This window comes from Dreissena polymorpha, chromosome 3 (genome assembly GCF_020536995.1).
Source record: "Dreissena polymorpha isolate Duluth1 chromosome 3, UMN_Dpol_1.0, whole genome shotgun sequence".
NCBI classification, from domain to species: domain Eukaryota; kingdom Metazoa; phylum Mollusca; class Bivalvia; order Myida; family Dreissenidae; genus Dreissena; species Dreissena polymorpha.
Genome location: NC_068357.1, coordinates 142,370,079 through 142,397,175, shown reverse-complemented (window position 1 = coordinate 142,397,175; position 27,097 = coordinate 142,370,079). Strand labels below are relative to the sequence as shown.

General features: G+C 37.5%; 3 protein-coding genes across 3 annotated transcripts in view; 2 read left to right on the top strand and 1 right to left on the bottom strand.

The window, feature by feature from the left end:
- LOC127871750 (tRNA (adenine(58)-N(1))-methyltransferase non-catalytic subunit TRM6-like) overlaps positions 1 to 5,081 on the bottom strand; it is a 188,969-nt gene extending 183,888 nt beyond the window's left edge. The window contains exon 1 of the mRNA XM_052414914.1: positions 5,072 to 5,081. The gene's annotated coding sequence lies outside the window, so the exon portion shown is untranslated. The remainder of the gene's footprint in view (positions 1 to 5,071) is intronic.
- LOC127871754 (uncharacterized) overlaps positions 1 to 27,097 on the top strand; it is a 343,111-nt gene that overhangs the window by 308,102 nt on the left and 7,912 nt on the right. The gene's annotated exons all lie outside the window — the stretch shown is intronic.
- Positions 25,066 to 26,312, top strand: LOC127872653 (uncharacterized). The gene is made up of 2 exons (XM_052415981.1): positions 25,066 to 25,195; positions 25,613 to 26,312. Exon 2 carries the CDS (start codon positions 25,620 to 25,622, stop codon positions 26,310 to 26,312), a length of 693 nt encoding a protein of 230 aa, XP_052271941.1. The 5' UTR covers positions 25,066 to 25,195; positions 25,613 to 25,619.

Genomic DNA, 27,097 nt, shown 5'->3' with positions numbered 1-27,097 from the left:
AATGTGTATGACAAACATGCCTGAATTTCTTTTTCCGCATTAACGTATTTAATAGTCTTAGAGCAAATAAGAAACATACAAGTGCAGTGCTGCAAACTATGCGTGCTGAATGTTCGTAGATACTTGCAGTAAAAAAAACAACAACAAAACATATGAATGCTTAAAACTATATCGACTATTACACAATTCATGTTTACGTCAGCATTTAGATTATAATGCAGTTGATTGAGTTTATATTTACTGGAACTGATGAAAGTTATATAGTTCGATAAGTTTCCAGTAAAATGTATAGTGACTGATTTCTGAGAATTCTTTGGTGTGTTTACATGAGCGAGAAGGAATTTGTCTCAAAGAATATATGGTTTTCTGATATCAAATTGTTGTTTGTTGACCTAAATATGTTTTTATTCATAAATCATCAACTAAACTTCAAATTTTTTTTGAATTCAACCCGATCGTTTAAGTCTTTGTTGCATTTATTCTATCATCCAAGACTATGCGTTTTCATTGTCATATTTATTTTCAATAAAAACAAAGCACGTCGTCAAACAATGAGAGTTTTCTTTTGTTACAAGTATAAACCATGTTAACTCTGATCAATATTATTTGTTAAATGATTTAATGTACGCTACGAAAATAAAAATAGTCTCGGTTTCATAAATGCGGTATTGTATTGGTTTTATACATGCTATTTAGAAGAGAGATTATGGCAATGGTTTAGCGCGAAAATGCACGGGTTTGTGTGGGGGATTTAGTGCGAAAAAGCACGGGTTTCTCGTTTGAGGTTTATATGATTTGCAAATCTATTGAGTAGCCATTCGAGGTGTGCATTTGACAGGTACATGGTATGCACAAGGAGAACGAAAGGGTGATAAAAACCGCCCGCCCGCCCGCCATTTATGCACATGTGTATGTTTAAATTATCGATAACATTACTTTTGAGTTTGAAATGCTGCAATGACAAAGACGATATTAAGTTTATATTCAGTTCGGTTTTTAGTCCATGTGAGATGGGATCTTAACACGAACAGATTCCTTTACCGTGAAAGCCAATGGGTGTATTTTCATTTAAGTCTGAAGCAGCTAAGTTTTCTTGATTATTTTGTTTCATCTTTTACTTCAAATTGTGTTTTAATGGTATATTTTAATTTTTATTTATGTGTATCATATTTTAGACTCTCACTTCCTGGATACATTTCTTCTTGCATATTTATTGAAATTTTAGAATGTTTAAATGTCCGGGTTATCATTTTGTGTTTTGTTATGTAATTAACTTTAAAATGCGATTGGTCAATAAACGAAAACTCAGCCAATGAAAACGCTTTAAGAGTACATTACACATGTGTAATATAAATATATAATTATGTAATGGTTCTATTACATGGGAAACAGGGTATGGCATGTGATAAATAAATAAATAAATAAATAATTAAATAAATAAATAAATATATATATATATATATATATATATATACAGCTGGCTATACTCTTGAAATCGTCTAGAATGGATCAAATTTTGGTAAGTATAAAAAGAGCTGGCTAGACTCTTGAAATCGTCTACAATGGATCCAAATTCGGTAAGTATCAAGAGAGCTGGCTGGCTAGACTCTTGAAATAGTCTAGAATGGATCCAAATTCGGTACGTATCAATAGAGCTGGCTAAAATTAAAATGGATCAAATTACAATAAGTATCAATAGAGCTGGCAAGACTCTTGAAATCGTCTAGAATGGATCCAATTTTGGATAGTATCAATAGAAGTGGCTATACTCTTGAAATCGTCTAGAAAGGATCCAATTTTGGTAAGTATCAATACTAAAATGGATCCAATTTCGGTAAGTATCTAGAGCTGGCTAGACTCTTGAAATTGTCCAGAATGGATCCAATTTTGGTGAGTATCAATGGAGCTGGGTAACTCTTGGAATCGTCTTGAATAGATACAATTTCGGTAATTATCAATAGAGCTGGTTAACTATTGAAATCGTCTAGAATGGATCCAATTTTGGTAAGCATCAAGAGAGCTGGCAAGACTCTCTAAATCGTCTAGAATGGATCCAAATTCGGTAAGTATCAATAGAGCTGGCTATACTCTTGAAATTGTCTAGAATGGAACCCATTTTGGTAGGTATCAATGGAGCTGGCTAACTCTTGAAAACGTCTAGAATGGATCCAATTTAAGTAGGTATCAATAGAGCTGGCTAGACTCTTGAAATCGTCTAGAATGGATCCAATTTCGGTAAGTATTAATACAGCTGGCTCGACTCTTGAAATTGTCTAGAATGGATCCCATTTTGGCAAGTATCAATACAGCTGGCTATACTCTTGAAATCGTCTAGAATGGATCCAATTTTGGTAAGTATCAATAGAGCTGGCTAGACTCTTGAAATCGTCTAGAATGGATCCAATGTCGGTAAGTATCAATACAGCTGGCTCGACTCTTGAAATTGTTTAAAATGGATCCAATTTTGGTAAGTATTAATAGAGCTGGCTAGACTCTTGAAATCGTCTAGAATGGATCCAATTTTGGATAGTATCAATAGAAGTGGCTATACTCTTGAAATCGTCTAGAAAGGATCCAATTTCGGTAAGTATCTAGAGCTGGCTAGACTCTTGAAATTGTCCAGAATGGATCCAATTTTGGTGAGTATCAATGGAGCTGAGTAACTCTTGGAATCGTCTTGAATAGATACAATTTCGGTAATTATCAATAGAGCTGGTTAACTATTGAAATCGTCTAGAATGGATCCAATTTTGGTAAGCATCAAGAGAGCTGGCAAGACTCTCTAAATCGTCTAGAATGGATCCAAATTCGGTAAGTATCAATAGAGCTGGCTATACTCTTGAAATTGTCTAGAATGGAACCCATTTTGGTAGGTATCAATGGAGCTGGCTAACTCTTGAAAACGTCTAGAATGGATCCAATTTAAGTAGGTATCAATAGAGCTGGCTAGACTCTTGAAATCGTCTAGAATGGATCCAATTTCGGTAAGTATTAATACAGCTGGCTCGACTCTTGAAATTGTCTAGAATGGATCCCATTTTGGCAAGTATCAATATAGCTGGCTATACTCTTGAAATCGTCTAGAATGGATCCAATTTTGGTAAGTATCAATAGAGCTGGCTAGACTTTTGAAATCGTCTAGAATGGATCCAATGTCGGTAAGTATCAATACAGCTGGCTCGACTCTTGAAATTGTTTAAAATGGATCCAATTTTGGTAAGTATCAATAGAGCTGGCTAGACTCTTGAAATTGTCTAGAATGGATCCAATTTTGGTAAGTATCAATACAGCTGGCTGTACTCTTGAAATCGTCTAAAATGGATCCAATTTTGGTAAGTATCAATGGAGCTGGCTATACTCATGAAATCGTCTACGATGGATACAATTTTGGTAAGTATCAATAGAGCTGGCTGACTCTTGAAATCATCTAGAATGGATACAATTTCGGTAAGTATCAATAAAGCTGGCTGGACTCTTGAAATCGTCTACTATGGATACAATTTTGGTAAGTATCAATAGAGCTGGCTTGACTCTTGAAGTTGTGCAGAATGGATACAATTTCGACAAGTATCAATAGAGCTGGTTAACTCTTGAAATCGTCTAGAATTGATCCAATTTTGGTAAGCATCAAGAGAGCTGGCTGGACTCTTGAAATCGTCTAGAATGGATCTAATTTTGGTATCAATAGAGCTGGCTCGACTCTTGAAATTGTCTAGAATGTAACGAATGTATAACGTTTTTATTAGACAAAGACTGGGTTCGGCATTGTAACTTTATTCACTCGTCTTATGATATATTGACACCGGTCATATCGGCCATAGTACATATCGGGTCGGATACAACATTCCTCCCCAAGTTGATTTAGAAAATACATCTTTTAAGAATGGAATATAAAAAACTTGTTGATGAAATAGTGAAATAATTGTTAACTATGTAAATCCAAACTCTACTAAATAATGTTATTGTTTTCTAATAAACACAATGTTCTGAACTTCTATATACCGGTAGATTCATTTGTGTCAGTCATCACTTACATACTATAGTTCATGTGTCTTTACTTTTTTTTGAGATCACAAGGTTTATCTAACTCAGATAATAATGGAATATAAATATCATGACTAGAAACATATAATGTAGTTCAAAACAAATCCAGATGTCAAATGAATACGAAATGTTCAAACAAACAACATTAACTCCATACTGACTCATTAAATGAATGAATGATGGTTGTTTGATTCTTTGAATGTGAAGTTAACAATACACATGTTTTTTCTGTTACTATAACTATAAAACTAATGACTAATATCTTAATAACTAAAGACACTTTGTGTTGTCTTCTGTTTCACAAGAGGATTATTATGCCTCTATTAAACACAGTGAAACAGCTTAACTCTATTCAGTTATTTCACAGTCTTATAGTCTTTCAGGTATGCTGGTTCCTGTCTGGTTCTCTCAGTTCTCCGGGGTGATTGGACCGGATTGGAATCAATTTGGACTTCTCCTCAGTATCGTCATCGTCACTGTTCGCGCTGTTTTGGTTTTCTATTTTCGTTTTCTTGAAAAAAAAACCAAAGCATTTCTAGTTACTTCCTTCTTGTTACCTCTTGTTGCCTCTATTAAACACAGTGAAACAGCTTAACTTATTCAGTTATTTCACATAGTCTTTCATGTATGCTGGTTCCCGTCTGGTTCTCTCTGTTCTCCGGGGTGATTGGACCGGATTGGAATCAGTTTTGACTTCTCCTCAGTATCGTCATCGTCACTGTTCGCGCTGTCTTCGTTTTCTATTTTCGTTTTCTTGAAAAAACAAAGCGTTTCTAGTTACTTCCTTCTTGTTACCTTTGGCGGTTATCATACTTCCCTTTTTCTTTTCGACAATAAGTTTCTCAGGATTGAAACGACTTGAGCACTTTGTTTTATGTTCGTTTTCAACAAGTACACGGTCACCTATTTTCAATTCATCATTTTCTCTGACATTGTGTCGTTTTTCGAAATATGCCTTGTTTTTGGCGTTTGCTTTAGCTTCATTTTGTCGAACGTCCTCGTCGACTTTCATCTCTGCAGGTTTCGCGGGAACGTCTGGTAACCGAGTTCTAGGTTCTCGTTGGAACATCAGCCTAAAATTTGTTTCCCCTAGTCGCGGTGTGTGGTGTACTCCTGTATTGTCGAAGGAATCTGAACATCTCTTGGCGCCAGTTTTTCCCTTCGACAAATCTTGTTTAAACTGATTTCATTAGAGGTTTATTAAAGCCCTCAGCTTGGGAGTTAGCTATTGGCCATCTTGGAGTGATCTTACGGTGACTGAAACCACAGTATTTTGCAAATTGTCTAAACGCCTCGGAATTGAACGGACTACCATTGTCTGTTTTTACTGTTTTTCATTTTCCATTTCAAATAATATTTGTCAAACACAGGTATGTAGCGATTTGCAGAAACAGACGGTATTATTTCCACAATGGGATACCGTGAGTATTCATCTATTACAACCAGTAAGTATTCACCAGAAGGTAGGGGTCCACAAAAGTCAGCACTGAGGTCTTGCCACGGACCTTCAGGGAGTTTAGACATTTTCAACGGTGCGTATTTCTTTTCATGAGTGTTAGCTTGACATGCTAGCCAGTTTTTCATTTCTTTTTCAACATACTCATTCATGTGTGGGAACCACACTTTGGAACGAACGAAAGATTTAGTTCTTGACATTCCTTGATGTCCTTCGTGTCCTATAGTAACGGCCTTGGCATACAGAGATCTTGGCAAAACTGTTTTGTCACTTTTTAACAAAACATTGCCACTATGGACCGCCAACTCGTCTCGCACATGTCTCAACATTGTCAGATCTTCGATGCTTATTTCTTCTTCGTTTAGGTCTTTCATTTCGTGCCATTTTCCAGCTTTTATATATTCTATCGCTTTCAACATAGTTTTGTCTTTGCAAGTTTCAGTCTTAATTTCATCCAGGTTCATTGCCACGGGAACAGAAGATTCCGTAATGAAGTTAACGTACTGTTCAGCGACATTTTCGCGACTTTCATTATCAACCGGGTGACGTGACATATAATCTGATGGGTTGTCTTTCCCTCGTCTGTACTTTATTTAATGTTAAATGGCTGAAGTCTCAAACCCCAGCGCTCTATCCTGAGGGGTGGCTGTTTCTTTTGCCAAATGGTCTCGAGCGGTTTATGATCTGTGACCACAGTGAATTCTGGCGCTCCTCGAAGATACATCGCAAAATGTTCGCACGCGTACACAATCGCAAGGGCTTCACGTTCAGTTTGACTGTACCGAGCTTCTGTAGGGGTTAGTGCCCTACTTGCATATGCTACGACTCTATTATCCTGTGTGAAGATCGCAGAATCACCACAGGGACTCGCATCAGTTAGTTTTTCAGTGCGTTTCATCGGATCATAGTAGCACATGACTGTTTCACTTGACAATTCGTTTTGTAATTGTTTAAATGCATTTTGTTCGAGTTCAGTCCACTTCCACTCAATGTCTTTTCGCGTGAAGTTTCTCAATGGCTCTGTTATGTTTGCGTAGTTATTTATAAATCGCGAACAATATCTGGTCATGCCCAGAAAACTTCTAAGTTCATTCACTGTCTTAGGAGGCATCATTTCTTTGATCGCCGTTACTTTCATCGGATCTGCTGAAATTCCGTTTTCACCGAAGACAACACAAAAGAACACTATCCCCTTTTTATTAAATTCACATTTTAATTTGTTCAGGATATGGCCCTTTTTAATCAATCGTTGAAATTCTTTGTCTAGAGCCTCATCGTGACTTTCTTGGTCCTTGCCGTATACGATTATGTCGTCTGATATGTTTTTCGCGCCTTTGATGTCTTGATTCACTTCGCGAATGACTTCTTGGAATATTTCAGATGCTGAGTTTATTCCAAAGTTCAACCTTTTGTATCTGAATATCCCCATGTGTGTGTTGAAGGTAGTAATGTATATGGAGTTTTCATCCAACTCTAGTTGATGGTATCCGGAGCGAAGATCAAGCTTGCTAAATACTTTCGCGCCATTTAGATCTGTTACCAGTGCATCGATTGTTGGTAAGAGATGTCTTTCTCGTTCAATAGCTTTATTGGCTTCTCTCATGTCTATGCACAGTCTTATTTCATCTTTATTTTTCTTTGGTGGTGTTACTATTGGCGAAATCCATGGTGTTGCCGTATTTTCTACCTTTTCAATGATATCGTCTTTCACTAGCTTCTCGATTTCTATTTCGACCTTCTTCCTCAGGTGGAAAGGTGTTCTTCTGTTTGTAAGACCGGTTTTACCTTTTGATCAATGTGTAATTTGAATTTCTTGTTTTTTTAGTTTTCCGATTTCTTTAAATATATCATGTGTGTCCTTTATTCCATTTATTATTTCTATAATACTGAGGCTGCATGCAGTTTGATAGCTTATCAGGCTGCCATAGTGTCCATCCACTATGTAGAATGTTTCAATGCTGATCATCTTGTTTTTCTCTATCGTAAGTTTGCATTTTCCTTTTACCTTCAATGGTATTTGCCCATCATATGGCAATAGCTTTGGCAGATTTCTGCGTGACAGGGTTGGCGAGCCAATTTCTTCGTAAGTCTTCTTATCTAGGATATTAACGGACGCGCCGCTATCGACAAGCACCGTTATGTCTTTGTCGTTTAATCTTATTCTTGATTTGGGCGTTTTTGGTTTTGAGGACTTTATTGTATATACATAGTTTTCTTCAGATGAGCTGGCCTCATGATCATTATCAACGGTTCTGACTTTGCCTTTATTTTTACCTTTTTGTCTTTGACGGCAGACGGACTTGAAATGATTGGGACGGAAACAATGTTGACATGGTTTTTTTTTCGCCGGACGTTGACCCTGATGAGGAAATATTCCCCCACAGTTTCTACATGTGGACTGCTGGTTTACTGGCTGCTGACCACGAGCTGCAGAGAATCTCGCGCCATCGCGACCACCTCTGGCTCTATGTCTTCAAGTACGACCACCATGTCTTTAGATGACTGTTGCGTAAACAACTTCAGTCTAACGCTTTCCCAACTGAGCTATTCCGGCTGACATTCACTTATGTACTGCTATTTGGTGAAGTTGTGTATAGCGATCGGTATTATATGTCTATTTATAAACTAATACATTGTACGTTTTCCTACCACTACGCCTTCCAATAAACTTGCTTGCGCGATAGGTCGTCAAATATCGTACTACATTGATTCTCCACTAAATAAGCAAATTAGAAAACCCACAAATAAATATGTTTTGATTATGATTTGTTTTTATACAAAACATTCGTTTTTATACAAAACCAGACAGTTTCGCGTATTTGCCCAGTCCCTGTGATCTTTCCCTTGTGATCAGTTGTGGATCAGTTATTAATTAAAACAATTAGCTTTGCATTATTGGCAATAAATGTTGTAATAAATGTAATAGGCACACATGCAGTACTTATTTACACTAATTTACACACAAAATCACCACTATGCAAGATATTCTTTAAACAAAAATATTTACATTGATCCGTAAAATAACTTCTCCTCCCATAAGCGAAAAAATAAATGCATTACATACTAGTCGCCGCCCTCCAGGGCGACGCCAACAACGGAAGCCTCGGCAGCAGTGAACACACGGGAACAAACCATCGGACATCTCTGCAGACATTATAGTCTCATAGTCTTTGACAGCGACATTTATGCCGTCGCCTCCTGCTAAAGTCTGGGAGAATATAAACTACTACGAGCGTGTGAAATTCTCCCCGATACTTATCCCCATGATAAAGTGACGTTACTTCTGTCAGCGATGTTGAGACAACCAGGAGTTTAATGTACTTTCATTCAAACGTGCATAACGTTAAAGTTATTTATTGTGTTTAAAAATAAACAGACGTTTTATTTGTTGATCTCTTTACACAAATGTATACATAATATTCAGATGTAAATTATTGTTAATGTAAATAGTACCTAAATCTATGTTAATATATATTAATGTATATGTTCATTATACTGTATGTATCTTTAATCAATGAAAAGTAGAAATAAATACTTTATAACATAAATGTCACTTTATCTCTCTGATTCACTTGCTCATTCGCTCCCTTGGGAACAATCTACACACATAATCAAAGTTGTATTTGGTATAAAACGGGAAAACGACAGAGGTAAATTCCAGTTTAGCAATTTAATTTAACAAAAAAATGCATAAAAGTAAAAAGGTTAAAAAAACAAACAAACATAAACACGATAAGTATTGTCTGATAACTCAACGCCAGTTGGTATCAAGGGGAGCGAGTAGAGAAGACTCAACGTCGTCTTCAACGGTAGTACCTGGTTGAAAACCATCGTCGTCATTGTCCCAGATGTTATCCAAGGCCGCGTAGATCGCCTCGGCGATCGCTCTGTATTCCGCGTTGTCGCTTTCTACACCGACGGCCCCTGATCGTTGATTATTGTCAAGTTGATCCAGGAGTGAGTCGACATAATGCGCCTTGCGCTCAGCGTCTAATGTGTGATCCTCATCGTCGCTGTTCGAGAGCGTGTCCGACCACACGCGCCCGTACAATGCGAGTTTCTCAGGCGTGGGGGGTTCGGCGGCTACAAAACCGGAACTTGTACCCAGCTGGACGTTTTGCCAACCCGGTTCCTTTGTCCAGTCGTAGTCTGTTCTTGGTTTTGAGACTCTTGATTTGGCTTTGCGGAAAACTCTTTTCCACCACTTCCGTTTTTTCTCTGGTTGTTTTATTTCAGTAGCGTCTGTTTCTTGGTGGGCGGTTACTGCAGTCTTACTTGGAGCCTTAATTTCTGTCTGAACAAGGTCATTGTTTTGCAATAATGCTTCATCATCTTTTTCTTACACATTGTTCGCCCGATCAGACATTCTACTCTCACTCCCGTTGAGTGATACAGGCAAGATTTTCCGAAGGTGATGTTTTAGCGTTTTTTTGTACAAAGCTCTTCTTCTCAGTGTTCTCCTTTTGATTACACCCTTTATTTTTTTCAACGTCTTGGTCTTTGTCTTGTCTGTTGTCTTGTCCGTTGTTTTGTCCGATTTCATGTCCGTTTTCATGTTCGTTTTCTTCGCCTTTTTCTTATTCTCATTTTTGTTCTCCTTTGGTTTTCTTGTCTTTTTATTCTATGTTTTTGTTTAATTGTCCGACCTAATTGCTTCGTGTGATTTTGCTTTTTCTAAAACTTCTGTATTGTAAATATCCACATACACCTTTTCCGCGCTGGTTGTTTCGTCAGATGGCGTAGCACAACTACGACTGGCATTCGACAGCATGAAATTTTCGTTTGGTTTACGATTTGTATTCTTGATATAAAATTGAATCCATGCGTCGTATTGCTCCCATTTTGTTTTGAAACAAATTTCTGAAAAGGAATTATATATAACACTGAAATCATTCGCTTTCTCTTTCATATTATCCAATGTTCTTTATGTTTGTGATCAATTGAATTTGCCATTTGTATACAAACTTGTGTTTATCATCCAAATCTGATGACATGCATTCGTCTTTTTCTAAATCAATGTCATCGTCTTCATTTGAAGATGAGGTGCTATAGCACATTTATTTTTTTTCGCCACCGATAACTGGTTGTTTCGGTGACAAAGGAGCGGTCGTGCGCTTTTCCTTCGGCTTGTTTATGACACTAGCTTCACTAGATTGATCGCATATAGGTAAATGCAAGCGATTCGTCCATTTTTGGAATCTTCTCTTTCTGGTTTCAGCAAATGTGTGTCTTATTTCTTTGGAAGCCTTTCTGGTATTCAGTTTCTTGTTCATAGGCTCTCGAGTGTTATCATCGCATCGGCAGATGCCCATCATCAGCTCAACGTTAGCTGTGGTTTTCAATCCCATACATTAGTCCAAAACGATATTTGCTTCCTCGTTTACATCAAACAGTTTTTCAAACTCATTTTAAGCTCGACTATTATATATGAAATATATATAGTGGAGCTATCCTACTCACCCCGGCGTCGGCGTGAGCGTCTGCGTTAGCGTGCAAATGTTTTCGTACTACCCAAAATATTTTCTTTGTCCCTTGACATATTGCTTTCATATTTTGCATACTTGTTTAGCAACATGACCCAAACCTATAAACAAGAGCAGACAACTCTATCAAGCATTTTGTCATAATTATTGCCCCTTTTATACTTAGAATATGCATATTATTGATAAATCTATGTTAAAGTTTGCGTACTACCCAAATATTTCCTATATCCTTTGACATATTGCTTTTATATGTTGCATACTTGTTAACTAACATGACCCCAACCTATAAACAAGAGCAGACCACTGTATCAAGCATTTTGACATAATTATTGCCCCTTTTAAACTTAGATAATTGCACATTTTGCTTAAATTGCCATAACTTCTTTATTTATGATCACATTTTATTATTACTTTGACAAAACAACACTTACCTGAATACCACAATGGTTTCCACCCAAACAATACCCCACGCCCCTACCCAGAATCCCTTCCCCCCAAACCTCCCCCCCATTTTTTTAAGCATCATCTAATTAATTACCACACCCCACATTATACCCCCCTCTCACCCCCGCCCCTACCCCACCCCAACCTCCCCCAAAATTTTGTTTAAACATCATCTTATAAATTACCACACCCCACATTTTACCCCCCCCCCCCCCTCTCACCCCCCCCCACCCCCCCACCCCCCCCCATTTTTCTTCTTTTTGTATTCTTGAAAGATAGTCTAATAAATTATTGAATATGAACAATTTCCCCATGATGGTTTACGTTTTACTGTCAAGCACTCGAATAGTCGTACGCGCTGTCCTCTGACAGCTCTTGTTACTTTCAGTTCCTTCGTTAACCAAGGCATTTTTAATTGTGCACGCTGTTTCAACAATCTCTCGTGTGCCATGTAACAATTCAAGTGAGACTATTATATTCCTAAACAATTGTCTTGTCTTTACTCTTCGTTTTGAAGTTGCCTCTTCAATGATGAAACAACATTGTATAACCCAAAGGCCGAGCAGCCTTCGATGTGGTTTGTAATCGATGATTCATATGTGTTGCAATATCTGTTCACAAGGCGTCTAGCTCGCATGAATGCAGTGATTTGTCTCTGAACAACAGCTACGATTCGCCGATACCATCCTTTATACAGAATCTCTAAGTTTTCCATCTGAAGACAATCTTGTTTAATGTTCTCAATAGCCTCTAGCACGTGGCCTTGAAACACTCGAACATCTTCGCTTATTAACAAGAGATCTGCAGTGATTCCATTCTTGTAGATCGTGTAACACTTGTCTTCAGCCAAAGGTGGGTGTGTGCGAACATCTTGTGCAATATCATCAATAGCGATCTTTTGAGAAAAAAATGTTCGGGTTTTGGGTTCAACATTTAGAACAAATGTTCGACCAACCTTTTCAGACCTCAACTCGCACGAATGGTTTCACTTCAATCAGAGTTGGCTTTTTGCGCAACGAAATCGTTTTATTGGTTTATGCAGCGACTGCGTCCATTTTCGTGGTTCGTGTAGGTGAACACGCATCTGTAGTCACTCGCGTACAAATAGTAAGAGGGCTATTTTGTATCAATGATTACACCTGGTGACCAGGTTTTCGACCTCACATTATCCTGTTTTAAACTTATCCTAGATATGTTTATAAAAAAAATGTTTTTCTAAGATTCAGACCAAATTTATCAATATTCGTTGAACAAAGTGGCATCGCGGGTGGTAAGAATCTAAAAGTGGAGACCGCAAACCGCACGACATAACTCCGCACGTGTCGCCGGACATGAACAGACACCCGAATAGAGCCTGTCACCGTAGTCAAAGATCGAACAATGAACTGTGTATATATTGATATATTTTTGCCTAAGCGAGATATGCACTCAGACGCCGAATGAAGCATAACAATAAAAATGTGGACCATGTGAATTGGCCAGTTTGGACCCAAGATGTATTACTTGAAACAAGAAATATTTTTAAGATATTCGGTGTTTATCATGTTTTTAAAATAAAAAGGATAAAAATACGTTCGTCAATAATGAAATTGAAAACAAAGGTTTAATTGTGTGTTTTTTTTTCATGTGTTAGTCGCATATCCACCGCATGACATGTTTGTTATAAATGTTCGCAGATAAAAAATATATTCTACGTTAGATCACATCATATAATTTTATGTAAATATTTTGTAAAATGGCCTCTATATTATCGAAACTCATACTCAACAAGAATGTTGAGGCAGGTTTCGTTTGAAGAGGTTTTTGTTTCGTATTCCTAAGAGCTTAAACGATGTCGGATTTAGGGCGGGAATAAAACTCGGGTACAGTCTTGATTGGCCGGGTACGTTTTAGTGTATTTTCCGTACCCGGGGTACATTTACGTTTACATAAGAGTACCAGGGGTGCATTTAAGTAGTACTCTTTGTAGATGTTAGGATGTATCCAGAATTCAAATGCATTTATTTGTATATGTAAAACTATACTTATTGATATAACCATAGGTTTGTGGCGAAATGATTTAAATGTAAAAAGTTCATTAACTTTATACAAAGAAATGGAACACCCATTTGAATTATCTGATGACCTCACCATAATCCAAAACTTTAATTTAAGAAAAAAAATGTAAATACTTTCGTTCCATATGTTAAAAATTGAATCTGGGAGACATGTAAATATTCATAAAAACGAACGTTAATGTAGTATATGCAGTTTAAATGATAACGAAGACAAGTTTCTTTTTGTAATTCTCTCTCTGTATGTCCTCTGTATATCGATATTAGTAAATTGTATTTTGAGAAATTCTATAATAACCGACCAAGTTTGCATACATGTACATCTTTGTTAACAAATACTAACATTAATGTTCAAACTTAACTCGTGATGTATTGTAAAAATACTTTTAAAATGAGAACTGATGCATTAAATGCAAACGTGGAGTCAAAACGACCAAAGTACAGTTTTAACACCTTATTATATACTATTTTGGTCATTTTCGCTATACTGTGCATGCGCTTTTTGCGTATAAATTGTGTTCTGGGAAAACCGGGCATAATGCATGTGCGTAAAGTGTCGTCCCAGATTAGCTTGTGCAGTCTGCTCAGGGTAATCAGGGACGACATTTTCCGCCTAAATTGGATTTTTCTAAGAAGAGACTTCATTTAAACGAAAAATGTCCAAAAAGCGGAAAGTGTCGTCCCTGATTAGCCTGTGCGGGATGACACTTTACGCACAAGTCATGCATTATGCCCAGTTTTCTCAAAACACGATTCATATATTGTCAGTTTTGTATATATAACGATGAATTGGAATTTTTCAAGTAAACTTTCTGATTTGTTCTGGGAGCCGTTTCATCAACGATTTACTACTTAATGTAAATTACGATTTACATAAATTACGATGTTACAGTGAAATCGCGTTTCTTCAAGCAAATCGTAAAGTAAGATAACATAAATTCATACAAATGATAAATATACCACTGTGTAATCTGTGTAACAGCCGTCGTAAATTAACGGCATGGCGGCGTTAGATTTTCTTCAATGCAAGAAGAGGGAAAAAGGCCGATTCCTCGTCTTTTCAAACTCCGTTTCGAATTGAAGCACATCCGCGAAGAAGACTTGCTGTCAAGATACCAATTAAATCAAGAATCGATTGTAGATGATTTAACGCGGACATGCAAACGGTCTTTCGATATAAAAACCGATAGCATAGGTAGCGTACTTAATTAAGTGGATTGATAACTATTGAATGTTAACAAAACCAATTTTCTTACGAAGCTGAAGATATAATCTAAACTAAATCGCAAGGGACATAGATATAAGAAACCGTCAAGATTTTACCACTGTCAAACATGTCATACTCACATTTCAACAGTTTGGGCCCACAGGGCCGTCGTCGGACTTTTCAAAGCGATCAGACTCTAAGTGCCCGTGCCTGCGAGCGCCGAAGGCGAGAATGTACTAGGGAGTTCGGGGGGCATGCCCCCCCCCCCCCCCCGGAATTTAAAAAAATAAATAAAAGCTATATCGTGACATTTGGGAGGTTTTGAGGCCAATATGCACGATATTACTAAGTTACACGGCGCCGTACCAGTATCCATATTATTTTCAAATTCGATTAACTAGGGAAAATAGTTTGAAATAGTTTGTTTATTTGCTAAGTTGCAGTGCTGTAATACCTTTAAACTTTTCCAAATACACAGCTGCGCCTTTCTCCTCGAGCAACGAACTCCTCTGGAATTTTAGTTAAGTCAAGAGCGTCCGTTCTTTGCTTATGAACGTGCAAAGTCATAAGGTTGTTGAGTCTAGTTTGGGACATTGTGCTTTTCAGATATGTCTTAATTCTCCGAAGCGCAGAGAACGTCCTCTCGCTTGTGGCATTTGTAGCTGGCAATGTCAGTAAGATTCGTATAAGTGCCGCAACATCTGAGTAGATCACACGCAATGTAGGTGGAAGCTTGCGCATATAGTCAAGTACGTATGACAGTCGGATCTGTTCAGTGTTTTTTCAGCGTGTCCTTGTTTACGTCATCTGAATAAAATTCAGTCACAAAAATACACTCTTCACTGTAATGCTCGCAGCTATACGATGCAGCCTTAACAATAAGGTCTTCTACATTTCTGAGTACTTTTAGACCTGCCTGATCAAACCTGTCCTGGACACAATTTATAACCAGATCAAGAGCTTCAAAGTAGTTGTGTCTGTATTAAAGAACTGATTAAATGCCTTTTCATTTCTTAATGTTTTCAGTGTGTCAATTGTCAGCATGGCTTTTGATTGGCCTTCTGATGCAGACAGGTCCTGGAGCTGCAAACCTTTGCTCAGATTGTCAGTATGGCGCGTCAATAACTGACCAAGTATGATGCCAAATAAAAGGTCAAAAGATTTCATCTGTGCTTCAACACCTTTAATTCTGGCTCTAATGTCTGTGTTTGATAAAACGTATGAAACTTTGAATGACTTCATAGTTGTCTAAAACACTCTGGAGACTGTTTGCCTTTACGGTCCAACGGGTTGGACACAGTGTACGTAATCCAGGAGTTTCAAGGCTAAATCGTGCTTAATTTTTTCAAAAAAGACTGTCGCGTTTTGGAGAAAATTTGACAAGTTTAGACATCTCGTGGTAGGTGTCAAGAGCATCACGCATTATTTTCGATTGTTCAGGTGAAAGAGGCAGTCTTCTATTGTGCGTTTAAGTGTGTTGGAATCTATAGTGTTAACTTTGTAAGTCCAATGAATTCTTCATGAGATATTAGGTCTGTATCCCCATGCCTAAGTACGATCACGAACTGTTCCCTGTTGGACATATCAGTCGTTTCGTCCGCCATTATAGAAAAATACCCAGAGTCTCGAATCTGCTAGGCAATGTCCCGGAGTATAGTTATAGCCATGCATCTGTTTATATATAGTATGTATACATGATGTATTATGGGCCGGAGTCCTTTGTTTACAATAAACTTACTTACTACATGATATTTACCATCTCATTTTGAGATTCGCCACTTGTGTACTTCTCATTTTTGCGTTTTATCTAGTCTATCAAACTCGAATCATCTCCACGAAGAGTTAATAGTTGGATGTAGTTCCTGTCCAACTCATCACCATCGCCACGAATCGCTAAACCGTGCCGACACAAAAATCTTAAACACGACAAAATTTTCGTTAAACAATCTCGATTTGACGTTGTTTTTTTTGGCGCGTGCTCTGTCGAAAACATTTCCCCTACGTCCTTCGTGGTATTGGGTAAAGTAATCACCTTTTCAACGGATTCATGGTGGCATTTCGACGATTCGTGCCTTTTAAACGATTAGACAGCATGTTTCCAATTAGATAATCAATTCATAATGAATACTTTGTCAACATTTGAATTGGACAGCTTTCTTTAATTAAAGGCTATTTTGCAAACATAGCAAAACGCGATGTCGTTTGATCCCTCTAGTCTTATCATGGCCAAGTATCAAACCAAGAAGACTGCAAACTCCTTTCGGTTGATTTCTTTTGTCCAAAACAGCGCTGTGGAAATTTGAATGACCTCGGCTGATTTGGCGCCGGCCTTGTCAATTCTGCGTTCGAAGGTTCATTTGTTGCGCACCTTTTTTGCTTTTGGTTCATTAACAGGAGGTTCAGGTGGTTTGGGAGTCAAATTGGAATTGGCACATATAGTCGAAGACGGCCTGGACCCATATCCAAGATACGAATTCATTTTCTTTGTCCTAGAATCTGAAATGATCTCAACATATTGCATCATTTCAGTCTTAACTATGGGTACAACGTGGTTTGCCGTGAACATATGACCAGTTCGACTTAAATCACAGTCGCCGGTCCAAAGCAAAACAATCGGCGTAGAACTTGCATCACAGATTTGTGGTGAGAAAAATGATTGCTCACCAGCAGGGCTGATATTGCTGTGATACAATTCTCTGTAGTCCCACAGCATATCTGGGTACAGCGAGTGTACGGTTCTTCCTAAAACTGTGCTTATATAGGGCCATGACATGCAGAATTGTAGACCAGCGCTTATCCTCTCTAGTTCTTAACCCGTCTGTTTTTATGAGGTCAGGTATGTTATCAAGTGTCACATAAACATATTCGTCATCAGTATTCGAAAGAACAGTTTGGAAAATGTGACAGCGTCGCCCTGTTTCTGCACAACTTTTTGACGATGCTGCGAAGCAGTTCGTCTAAGTTATCATTCCATGAAAAAATTCTTCACAATGGCGACCTATGTAAAAGACCGAGCCAATCCGATTAAGATAGCTCGATTTTTTCTAAACGGCATACCTCGCTGATTATCATTGATAAAGGTATAGGAAGCTCAGCTATAAATAGGAAGCATATTCTGGAAAAAAGATTTAATAATAGTTTGAAAACGTTAATTTTAAATTAGTTATATTCAATCCATTATATGTTTATAGATCAATGAAACAACTATGCATTTTCTGTATTGTATTTGGCATTTGTCGTGATTCAGTAAACAAATTGCGAATTAAAACGTGCATAATTAATTTTCAACGCGATCATGAGTGTAAAGAAAACGAATTATTTCGAACCTGCCATTTGTAAACGTTGTAGCGACTATGGTATATAAACAGCATTATAGCCGTATGACATATGTGAAACTCGCTCTTATGCGTGCTTTCTCATTTTGCATATTTAATAAACTTTTCAAACAGAAATTACAGAGCCACGTCAGTGCACAAACTTTGTTTGATAATTCATTCGTTTGTTGGATATTATTTGCTGTTTCAAACACATATAAGGTCTTATCGCGGAGATTTAGTTAATCTTACCATGTGTTCATGGGCGAACTCACGTATTCAAATGCTCTTACGACTATGTGCTCATACCCACTTTCGGGAATCATCATGAAATTATTGCCGTACTTAACGAGCAAACATGCCTAACCTTATTAAATTAGAGAAAAAAAACAATAATCAAAAGAGAAAAAGTATATGTTCATGCACATGGGCATGTGCATTCACGTCCGTACACATAGCATCATTAACTTAGGAAAGGAAACAACGAAACATAAAGTTTGGTATGATACACATGTGACATTAAAGAGCATTGTGTCATTAAAGAGCATGTCAAGTTTTGAATTTATATGCTGAAACGTAATGTTAAAACCCACAAATGTTTTACTGTAACAGAACGTTTTTTTTTAAGATAAGTGGTACAGAAAATACACGTCGAATATCTTTTTAAAGATATTTCTTGTTACTTTGATATAGAATGTAATCCGCCTCCCAGTTTCGCTGAATGGATCAAGTTCCCCACGGGTACTACTTCCCCGTACCCCAAACTTTCGTACCCTACATTTTTTGTACCCAACTTTTTCGTACCCATTTTTTTTCGTACCCAAAGTTTTGCTCGTACCTAAAAAATTTTCGTACCCAATTTTTTTTCCTACCCACATTTTTTTCATAACCAAATCTTTTTTCGTACCCAATTTTTTTTTGGCATAATTTTTTGTACCCAAAATTTTCGTACCCATTTTTTTCCTACCCAAAATGTTCGTACCCACATACACAATTGTGGTGATGTAGATAAACTTATATAGATGCTTTCATATCAATCCTCTTCGTAAGCATCGTCACACCAGTACTGTCAGTACTTTGATTTAATTAAAGGGTGATCATGGCTGTACCTCGATGGATTGTTGTGTAGTTCTTCACTTACCGCATGTCGGAGACTTGCTGCCAATGACTCATTGCCTACAACATATTTATCATGCTTATCACTAAATGATGCATGGTGAAATACATGAATTAATAGCAGTTCTGTAAAAAAAACACAAGCCTTAAATGGCATCTTTTCACTACCACTTACCACCAAATGGCAATAGAACATGAGTTTTACAAGCAATTTTCATTGCCAGTTGATCTGGCGGCATAATATCATTGACTTCAAGGTTCCGGGAGAAATTCTGACGAAAGATTGTTCTGAAAAAAGTAACGTAAAAACATGATTTAAAAAACGGATAAGAGAACATAACAGTGTCGGGTGGAAGGCTAAATTCGGCTATAAGAATCGAAATCTGGTGGTGATGCGGTGTACGAACGGCCCACTGTGTATGTGACGTGGCTTGATACATTAAATTTATTGCTTACATGATATAGCTGCGAGATGTATCAAGTCAATATGTATATTTGACAACAAATTATGATCGCTGCTTTTTGCCGTTGTTCGTTTATGAAGTACACGGTTTCATCATGAAATGTAGACTTAACCAATTCCATCTATCAGATTCAATCGTGTATGAAATAAGAATAAAACTACTATTACCTACGGTAACCCGAGCAAATGGCTGTAGATTTCACAATGTTGAAATTTCTGGTTGCACCTCTGAACTTCCTTTATGTTCAGCTTGACATAATCTGGTATGTTCAGTTTGAAGTTTCAGTCTGGAAAGGGTTAAACAATTTATAAAAAAAATATTAATAAATTGCCAGAACAAAACGAAATATGAAGTCAACCACAGTATCAAAATATGCCGCTCTGTGCATGGATGAAATCTTCGATATTCCGAGGAAAAAAATTTGACAAAGAATTTGCATAGAGGGACGTTTTTTTTGCCACTAATGTTGATGAAGGGGGGCAGAGTGTATATGATAAAGATTGACCGTACACCCCTGTCTCCGGGCTCCCTACGCTGTAATGGCAACGAATTTCACTAGATAATATTGATCTGAACTCATTTAGCCTCTTTAATTATTGTTAAGCTCCACTGGCCAAAGGCCAGCGGGGCTTATGTCACGGTCCTGTGTCCGTCGTGCATGCGTCCATGCTTGCGTGCGTCCGTGCGTTAACTTTTCCTTTAAACATCTTTTTCTGCTAAGCTACTGGTCCAATTCTGATGAAATTTCTCAGGAATGTTCCTTGGGTGAACCTCTTTTATAATTGTTCAAATTATGTCATTGGGGTCAAATTTGACCCTGCTCTGGGGTCACAAAATTGAAAATTTGCTTATATTAGGCATATTTTGTTAAAACTTTCAAAATCTTCTCGTCCATAACCATTGGGCTTAGGGCTATCAAATTTAGTATGTAGAGACATCTAATAGTCCTCTACCAAATTTGTTCAAATTATACCCCTGGGGTCAAATTTGACCCTGCCCCGGGGGTCACAAAATTGAACATATGCTTATATAGGGTCTATTTTGTGAAAACTTTCAAAATTCTCGTCCATAACTATTGGGCCTAGGGCTACCAAATTTTGTATGTAGTGGTATCTTATAGTTCTCTACCAAGTTTGTTCAAATTATGCCCCTGGTGTCAAGTATGACCCGGCCCCGAGGGTCACAGAATTGAACATATGCTTATATAAGGCCTTTTTGTGAAAACTATAAAAAATCCTCTTGTCTATAACCGTATGACATAGGGCTACCAAATCTGGAATGTAGTGACATGTAATAGTTCTTTTCTTAGTTTGTTCAAATTATGCCCCTGGGGTCAAATTTAAAACTGCCCCGGGGGTCACAAAATTGAATTTATGCTTATAAAGTGCTTATTTTGTGAAAACTTTAAAAATCTCTTGTCCATATACATTGGGCCTAGGGCTACCAAATTTGGTAAGAAGTGACATCTTATAGTCCTCTACCAAGTTTGCTCAAAATATGCCCGTGGAGTCAAGTTTGATCTTGCCCCGAGGGTCACAAAATTGAACATATGCTTATATAAGGCCTATTTTGTGAAAACGTTAAACATCTTCTTGTCCATAACTGTATGGCATAGGGCTACCAAATTTGGTATGTAGTGACATGTATTGGTTCTCTTCTTAGTTTGTTCAAATTATGCCCCTGGGGTCAAATTTGAAACTGCCCCGGGGTCACAAAATTGAACATATATAAGGCCTATTTGTGAAAACTTCAAAAAATCTTGTCCATAACCATCCGGCCTAGGGCTATCAAATTTGGTATGTAGTGACATCTAATAGTCCTCTACCAAATTTGTTCAAATTTTATCCCAAATATGACCCTGCCCCGGGGGTCACAAAATTGAACATATGCTTATATAAGGCCTATTTTGTGAAAACTTCATAACCATCCGGCCTAGGGCTTTCTAATTTGGTATGTAGTGACATCTAATAGTCCTCTACCAAATTTGTTCAAATTTTATCCCTGGGACCAAATTTGACCCTGCCCCGGGGGTAACAAAATTGAACATATGCTTATATAATGCCTATTTTGTGAAAACTTAAAAAAAATCTTGTTCATAACCATTAGGCCTAGGGCTACACAATTTGGTATGTCGTGACATCGTATAGTCCTCTTCTTAGTTTGTTCAAATTATGCCCCAGGGGTCATATTTGACCCTGCCCTGGGGGCCACAAAATCTATTATATGCTTATAGTGTCTATTTCGTGAAAACTTAAAAAATCCTCTTGTCCTTAAACATAAGGCATAGGGCTACCAAATTTGGTATGTAGTGACATCTTATAGTTCTCTACCAAGTTTGTTCAAATTATGCCCCTTGGGTCAAAATTGACCCTGCCCGGGGAGTCACAAAACTAAACATACGCTTATATGGGGCCTATTTTGTGAAAACTTTCAAAATCTTTCTGTCCATAACCATTGGGCCTAGGGCTACCAAATTTGGTATGTAGTGACATCTAATTAACCTCTGCCAAATTTGTTCAAATAATGCCTCTGGGGTCAACTTTGACCCTGCCCCGTGGGGTCACAAAATTGAATAAACGCTTGTAAAGCGCCTATTTTGTGAAATCTTTAAAAATCTTCTTGTCGAAAACCATTCGGACTATGGCTACCAAATTTGGTATGCAGTAACATCTTATAGTCCTCTACCAAGTTTGTTCAAATTATGCCTTTTGGGTCAAATTTGACCCTGACCTGCGGGTCACAAAATTGAACATTATATACGCTTATACATGTATCTTGCCTACTTTGTGAAAACTTAAAAAATATTCTTGTCCTAAACTCTAGGACCTAGGGCTACCACATTTTGTATGTAGTGAGATATAGTAGTCCTCTACAAAGTTTGCTCAAATTATGCCCCTGAGGTTAAATTTGACTCAGCCCAGGGGGTCACAAAAGTATATATCTGCTTAAATAGGGCCTATATTTAAGTATTTGCACATGCCAAGAATATTTGTTTCAGCCTTTTTTCAGCAATGGAGCGATACAGGGCCATCATTGCCCTCTTGTTTTGATATCTCATGAAAATTTATTGGATCAAATAAATCCTTCACGTTTCTTTAAGTATTTTCGTGTATGTTTATTCTTGGGTTTGCAAAAGAAAATAATGAATACCCCAGATAGCAGATCGACGGCATCACGTTGGCATGATGTTGGCGATGGCATGATAACGTTGGGCCAACGTTTGCCAAATATCGGTTGGCAAACTTAGGTTGGCGCCTTCTGTGGTAATATCTGCCAATGCCGGGTTTCATTATTTAAAGTAATGCTTAGTAGAAATGAGCAGATTGGATTTATAAAAAAAGATAGGAATGTCACGAATGGGCTTCCGTAGCCAATACTTATGATTCATGAATATGCAATTTACAACATATTTTGTTGATTACTTCATTAAGTGAGTGAAACAATAGTTACAGGGATTTATCACATCGCCTGTGGATGTTTCTGTTGAAACTGAACGTAGATAGAGAAAGAGCGAGGTTCCCGGCCTGCGCGCGCATTTCAATAAGCGAGCGGGTGACAGCGATTTAATTATGGGTAAGGACGCACTTCCGTTAGGTGAGAAAATGGCGTGTGTCTTACCCTTTTAGAATAAATTTTGTCGGAAGATTTTTGTTGATTTAGTATGTTTATGCATTATAATAAAAAACGGCTAAAAAATATTTAAAACAAAATAAATAAAACATGGCCATCGAGCGCCTATGCTATAAGAAGGGGTTTCTTGGACTATTCATTTCCTTCAATTTGTGAACGAAGGGCATATATAGCATTTTTCGTGTATTTTCATTATTGCAACAAAGCCGCAGCGATGGTTGATAGAACTACCGGGATTTTATCATTTTTGCAACAGCATCAGTTTTGTATTGAAAATCGGCGTGTTTTTTTTTAATATAAGGAAGCATGATAAACTATGTCTGATCCAGAGGAGATTAAGCAATTCATCTCCTAGCTCAGCCTTATTTTCTCTGTTTTCTTTTTTTCTCTCCTTTTTTTGGTCAAAAGAGTGGACGGCCCACGACGGCCCTGGCCCATTGAGAGTCCTTATCGGCATCTGTCAGCCCCAACTTATGGGCACCGGTAAGCAAATTGTATCCATCGACACACCGGTCGACAAGGATAGATGTTTTTTCAACTGTGCCGTTCTTATACTTTCTCCTGTTTTCGGGGCTACGCCAACTTTCCGCAATATTGTGTACTTCGCCTGCTTAAAAATTGCGTGAAAATTACGTCATACAGAGTTTTTAGACTGCGTCACTATTTTTCCGGTACACAAACACCATACTTAACGAAGTCCTACTTTATGTTAACGGCTTTTTACGATTTCGTTGATAAAATCGTAAACGACTACATTAATCTCGATACATAATTTACGATCGTATTTGAATCGTTATTATTGATGAAATGGCCCCCAGTTCTGTAATTATACTTTATTCGTTGCATAAAGAAACACTTCAGTTTGAAAAAAGGAATTATATTTATACATATATTGTTATTATTTAATTCATTAAAGCTGTGATAAATATCGAAATATTGTTTCACGTTTCGCTTGATGTGCGATGTCATTATATCTCGTTTATTGGAATAAAGCGGGCGTACACATTGATAACGCGCGATAACGCCAGAAAACAGATGTTTAGATGTTTCCAATCTTTGGTATTTGATAGGTCTTTTGTTACGGCTTATGGGTTTTTCCTTGTCTATCGTAATTAATTTATCTTTATTTTAAACAAACATATACTAATTTAACAGATCTTCTAACCCGGCAACTACAGTAAGCTCTATTTTCACGCATTAGAGATATATCTAGACATGAAAGACATGCAACCATTTCATTCCTAAAGTATACTAATAATGAACGTCCAAACAAACAAAATGCGTTTGTAAAAATCATGACAATATTGAAAGGAACACGTACCGGTACTTTAATTAGGATAATCAACGTTAATGCGTGTGCTTTGTTTCCTTGCCAACATTATTTAAAAAGCCAATCAACGTTGAATTCGAACATAACGGCTACCTCGAATAATTTGACATTTAAAAAGGGCTTGTGCACAGAAGATGTCGATATGGCCGCTCTCTATTGATACATGTATGTTGTTTGCGTTCCTTCGGTACTCTTTGTTCGAATGTGGGCGTTTTGTTTATAAAACGTCCGCTATCGAGTGCATTACATAACAACGTACTTTTCACGAATAAGGTGTACACTCTCAAAAGATCGCCGTGGTGTAGTGGATATGGTGTCCGCCTAGCGATCGGTAGTCACGGGTTCGACTCCCACTGTGGGAGCGTTCTTCAGATCTCCCCCATAGACACCAAGGAAATCGGACTCGAGAGCGTTTCATATAAGCTAAGGCTTGTTATGAAATCGAGCTGAAATAAATACGTTTTTTAAAAAAAAAGTGTAAAAAAGTGTAGTGTTTGAAAACATTAATAAACACGACGTACACCTTTACGAAGCGCACTCACGTCACGACGTCAATGTAAAACGTATGGATGACGCGACGTCACCATAATCGCTAGTTACAACGTCAAAGTAGCATTCGCGCTTAAACAGTAAACATCATCGATTGTAAACTGGTAAGTTTTTTTTCGTTTTTAACCTATTTAAAAGAAATAGTTTTATATTTAACAAACCATTTAATTTTAATTAAAAGTTTTACAGAAAAATCGTGAAAATGAATTAAAATCAACGGTCATAAACTTTAAACAAAAACAACACCGATTTATCGTTTCTATTAAATTGATAAATGATAAAAATATATTTAAATGGGTAGAAACGTGCGGAGGTCTTTGATTACCAACGATCACTTTGATATTACCCGTTATTTTAAAGATAGTTTGCAAAGGTTTTTATAAGTGACCGAGCTGATAAATCAGTAAATATTTGCGTTAAATATCACTTTAATTTATATTTGTGTCCATTTAAATCTCGTTCAGCCATTACTAACAAAAAATAATACACACGACTATTCACAATATACTGTTTAATTTCAGGTATAAAATGGAAGCAAACACATTACAGAGCGTTCTCCGCTGCAAGTATAACATCCATGAGACACTTCAGGCCGAAGGCATTTTCGTGGCCCTCCTTAGCGGAACCATGGACGCTGTTGGTCTGTTTAGTATCGGGATTGGAGAGAGGTGCGTCGTAGTCGCGGGAATCAACCTCTGCGGGCCGCATATAGATTACGATCTGAAGTCTCTCACTCCGGCAAGACTTCTCGGTGTCACATACAAGAACTGCAGCAAGATTATTACCTTCTCCAGTCAATTCAAATCCAAGCAGTCCTTTCAGATATGCAGCAGTGCCAAAGCTGCCGCGATCTGGGACGAAATTACCACCGCCATTGATTGCCTGCGGTCGAAACCTAGCGGCGAAATTTGGAGTAGCGCGTCACTGACCACTTCTTCATCATCAGGCGCCTCTATAAGCGGGAACCATCTTAATTACAGATGTTTGCCTAGGAAAATGTTCCACGCGGCGGATGTAAGCTACAGTTTGACGTCTCTTTCCGATTCGGAATCAGGACCAAGGGATGCAAAGCACGCTGTATGGCGCCAACATGTGAAGAAAGGCCACAGTCTGGACTGTGCCAACTTGTCTTTTGACAACTTCGTCAATTACAAACGATTCAAACCTCAATGCAATAGCCCAGCAGGTAGTTTGGACTGCTCACGTGACAGTTTTCGGTGAACTCGGCGGGAAAAGTACAGATGATCGAAAGACTGATGTATCAAGCAAGCCGTCCAGTCTGGCTGAAAGGTTCCGGCGATTCTTTAGCTGTTGTAGAAACAAGCGTTGACATGCGTTTGAATACTTTTTTTCTCATGAACAATAGCAATTTTTGTTTTGTGCTCCCAATTTATTGCATGAAAAAAAATCCGATTGTTTGTTTTAGTTATGTTGTTTGAGTATATTGAATATATAAGAGGCGTTTTGATAATTTCCGAAGACGAAAACCATGTTGACCTTACTGGTATGTTAGCGAGTTTTACCAGAGGGATCTGTCACATAAAAAATAATGCCGATTGAATTTTTAATTTACAACAAAAAACAAAGATCGCCATATGTTTCTAAAATAAATGACATGTGAAACACACTAAGAAACTTATAGATTTATTTTTCGGAACTTATCGTAGATCTGGAACCAAATAATCACTGTTCTTCAAATATTTATCTTAGTTTACATTTGTCGTAAAAGGATTCAGAAAACGAAATGTAATATGTCTGTATACCACACTTTAATTAGCATTTGTACATTAATTAGCTGTTCAAGGGTGTTACATATAAAGTTAATAAATGCATTTGATGATTTGCATCAAAGTCTGCACGCTATAGTATGTTTAAGTGGTCGCTTTCAATGGAATATATCAACTCCGTTCAGTTGTAAAGATTAAATAGCTGTTTATATATTTAATTACTTGCAGATTACGAATAATTACGTTGCATCAAAAGTTTGTAACTAGAAAACAGTCAAA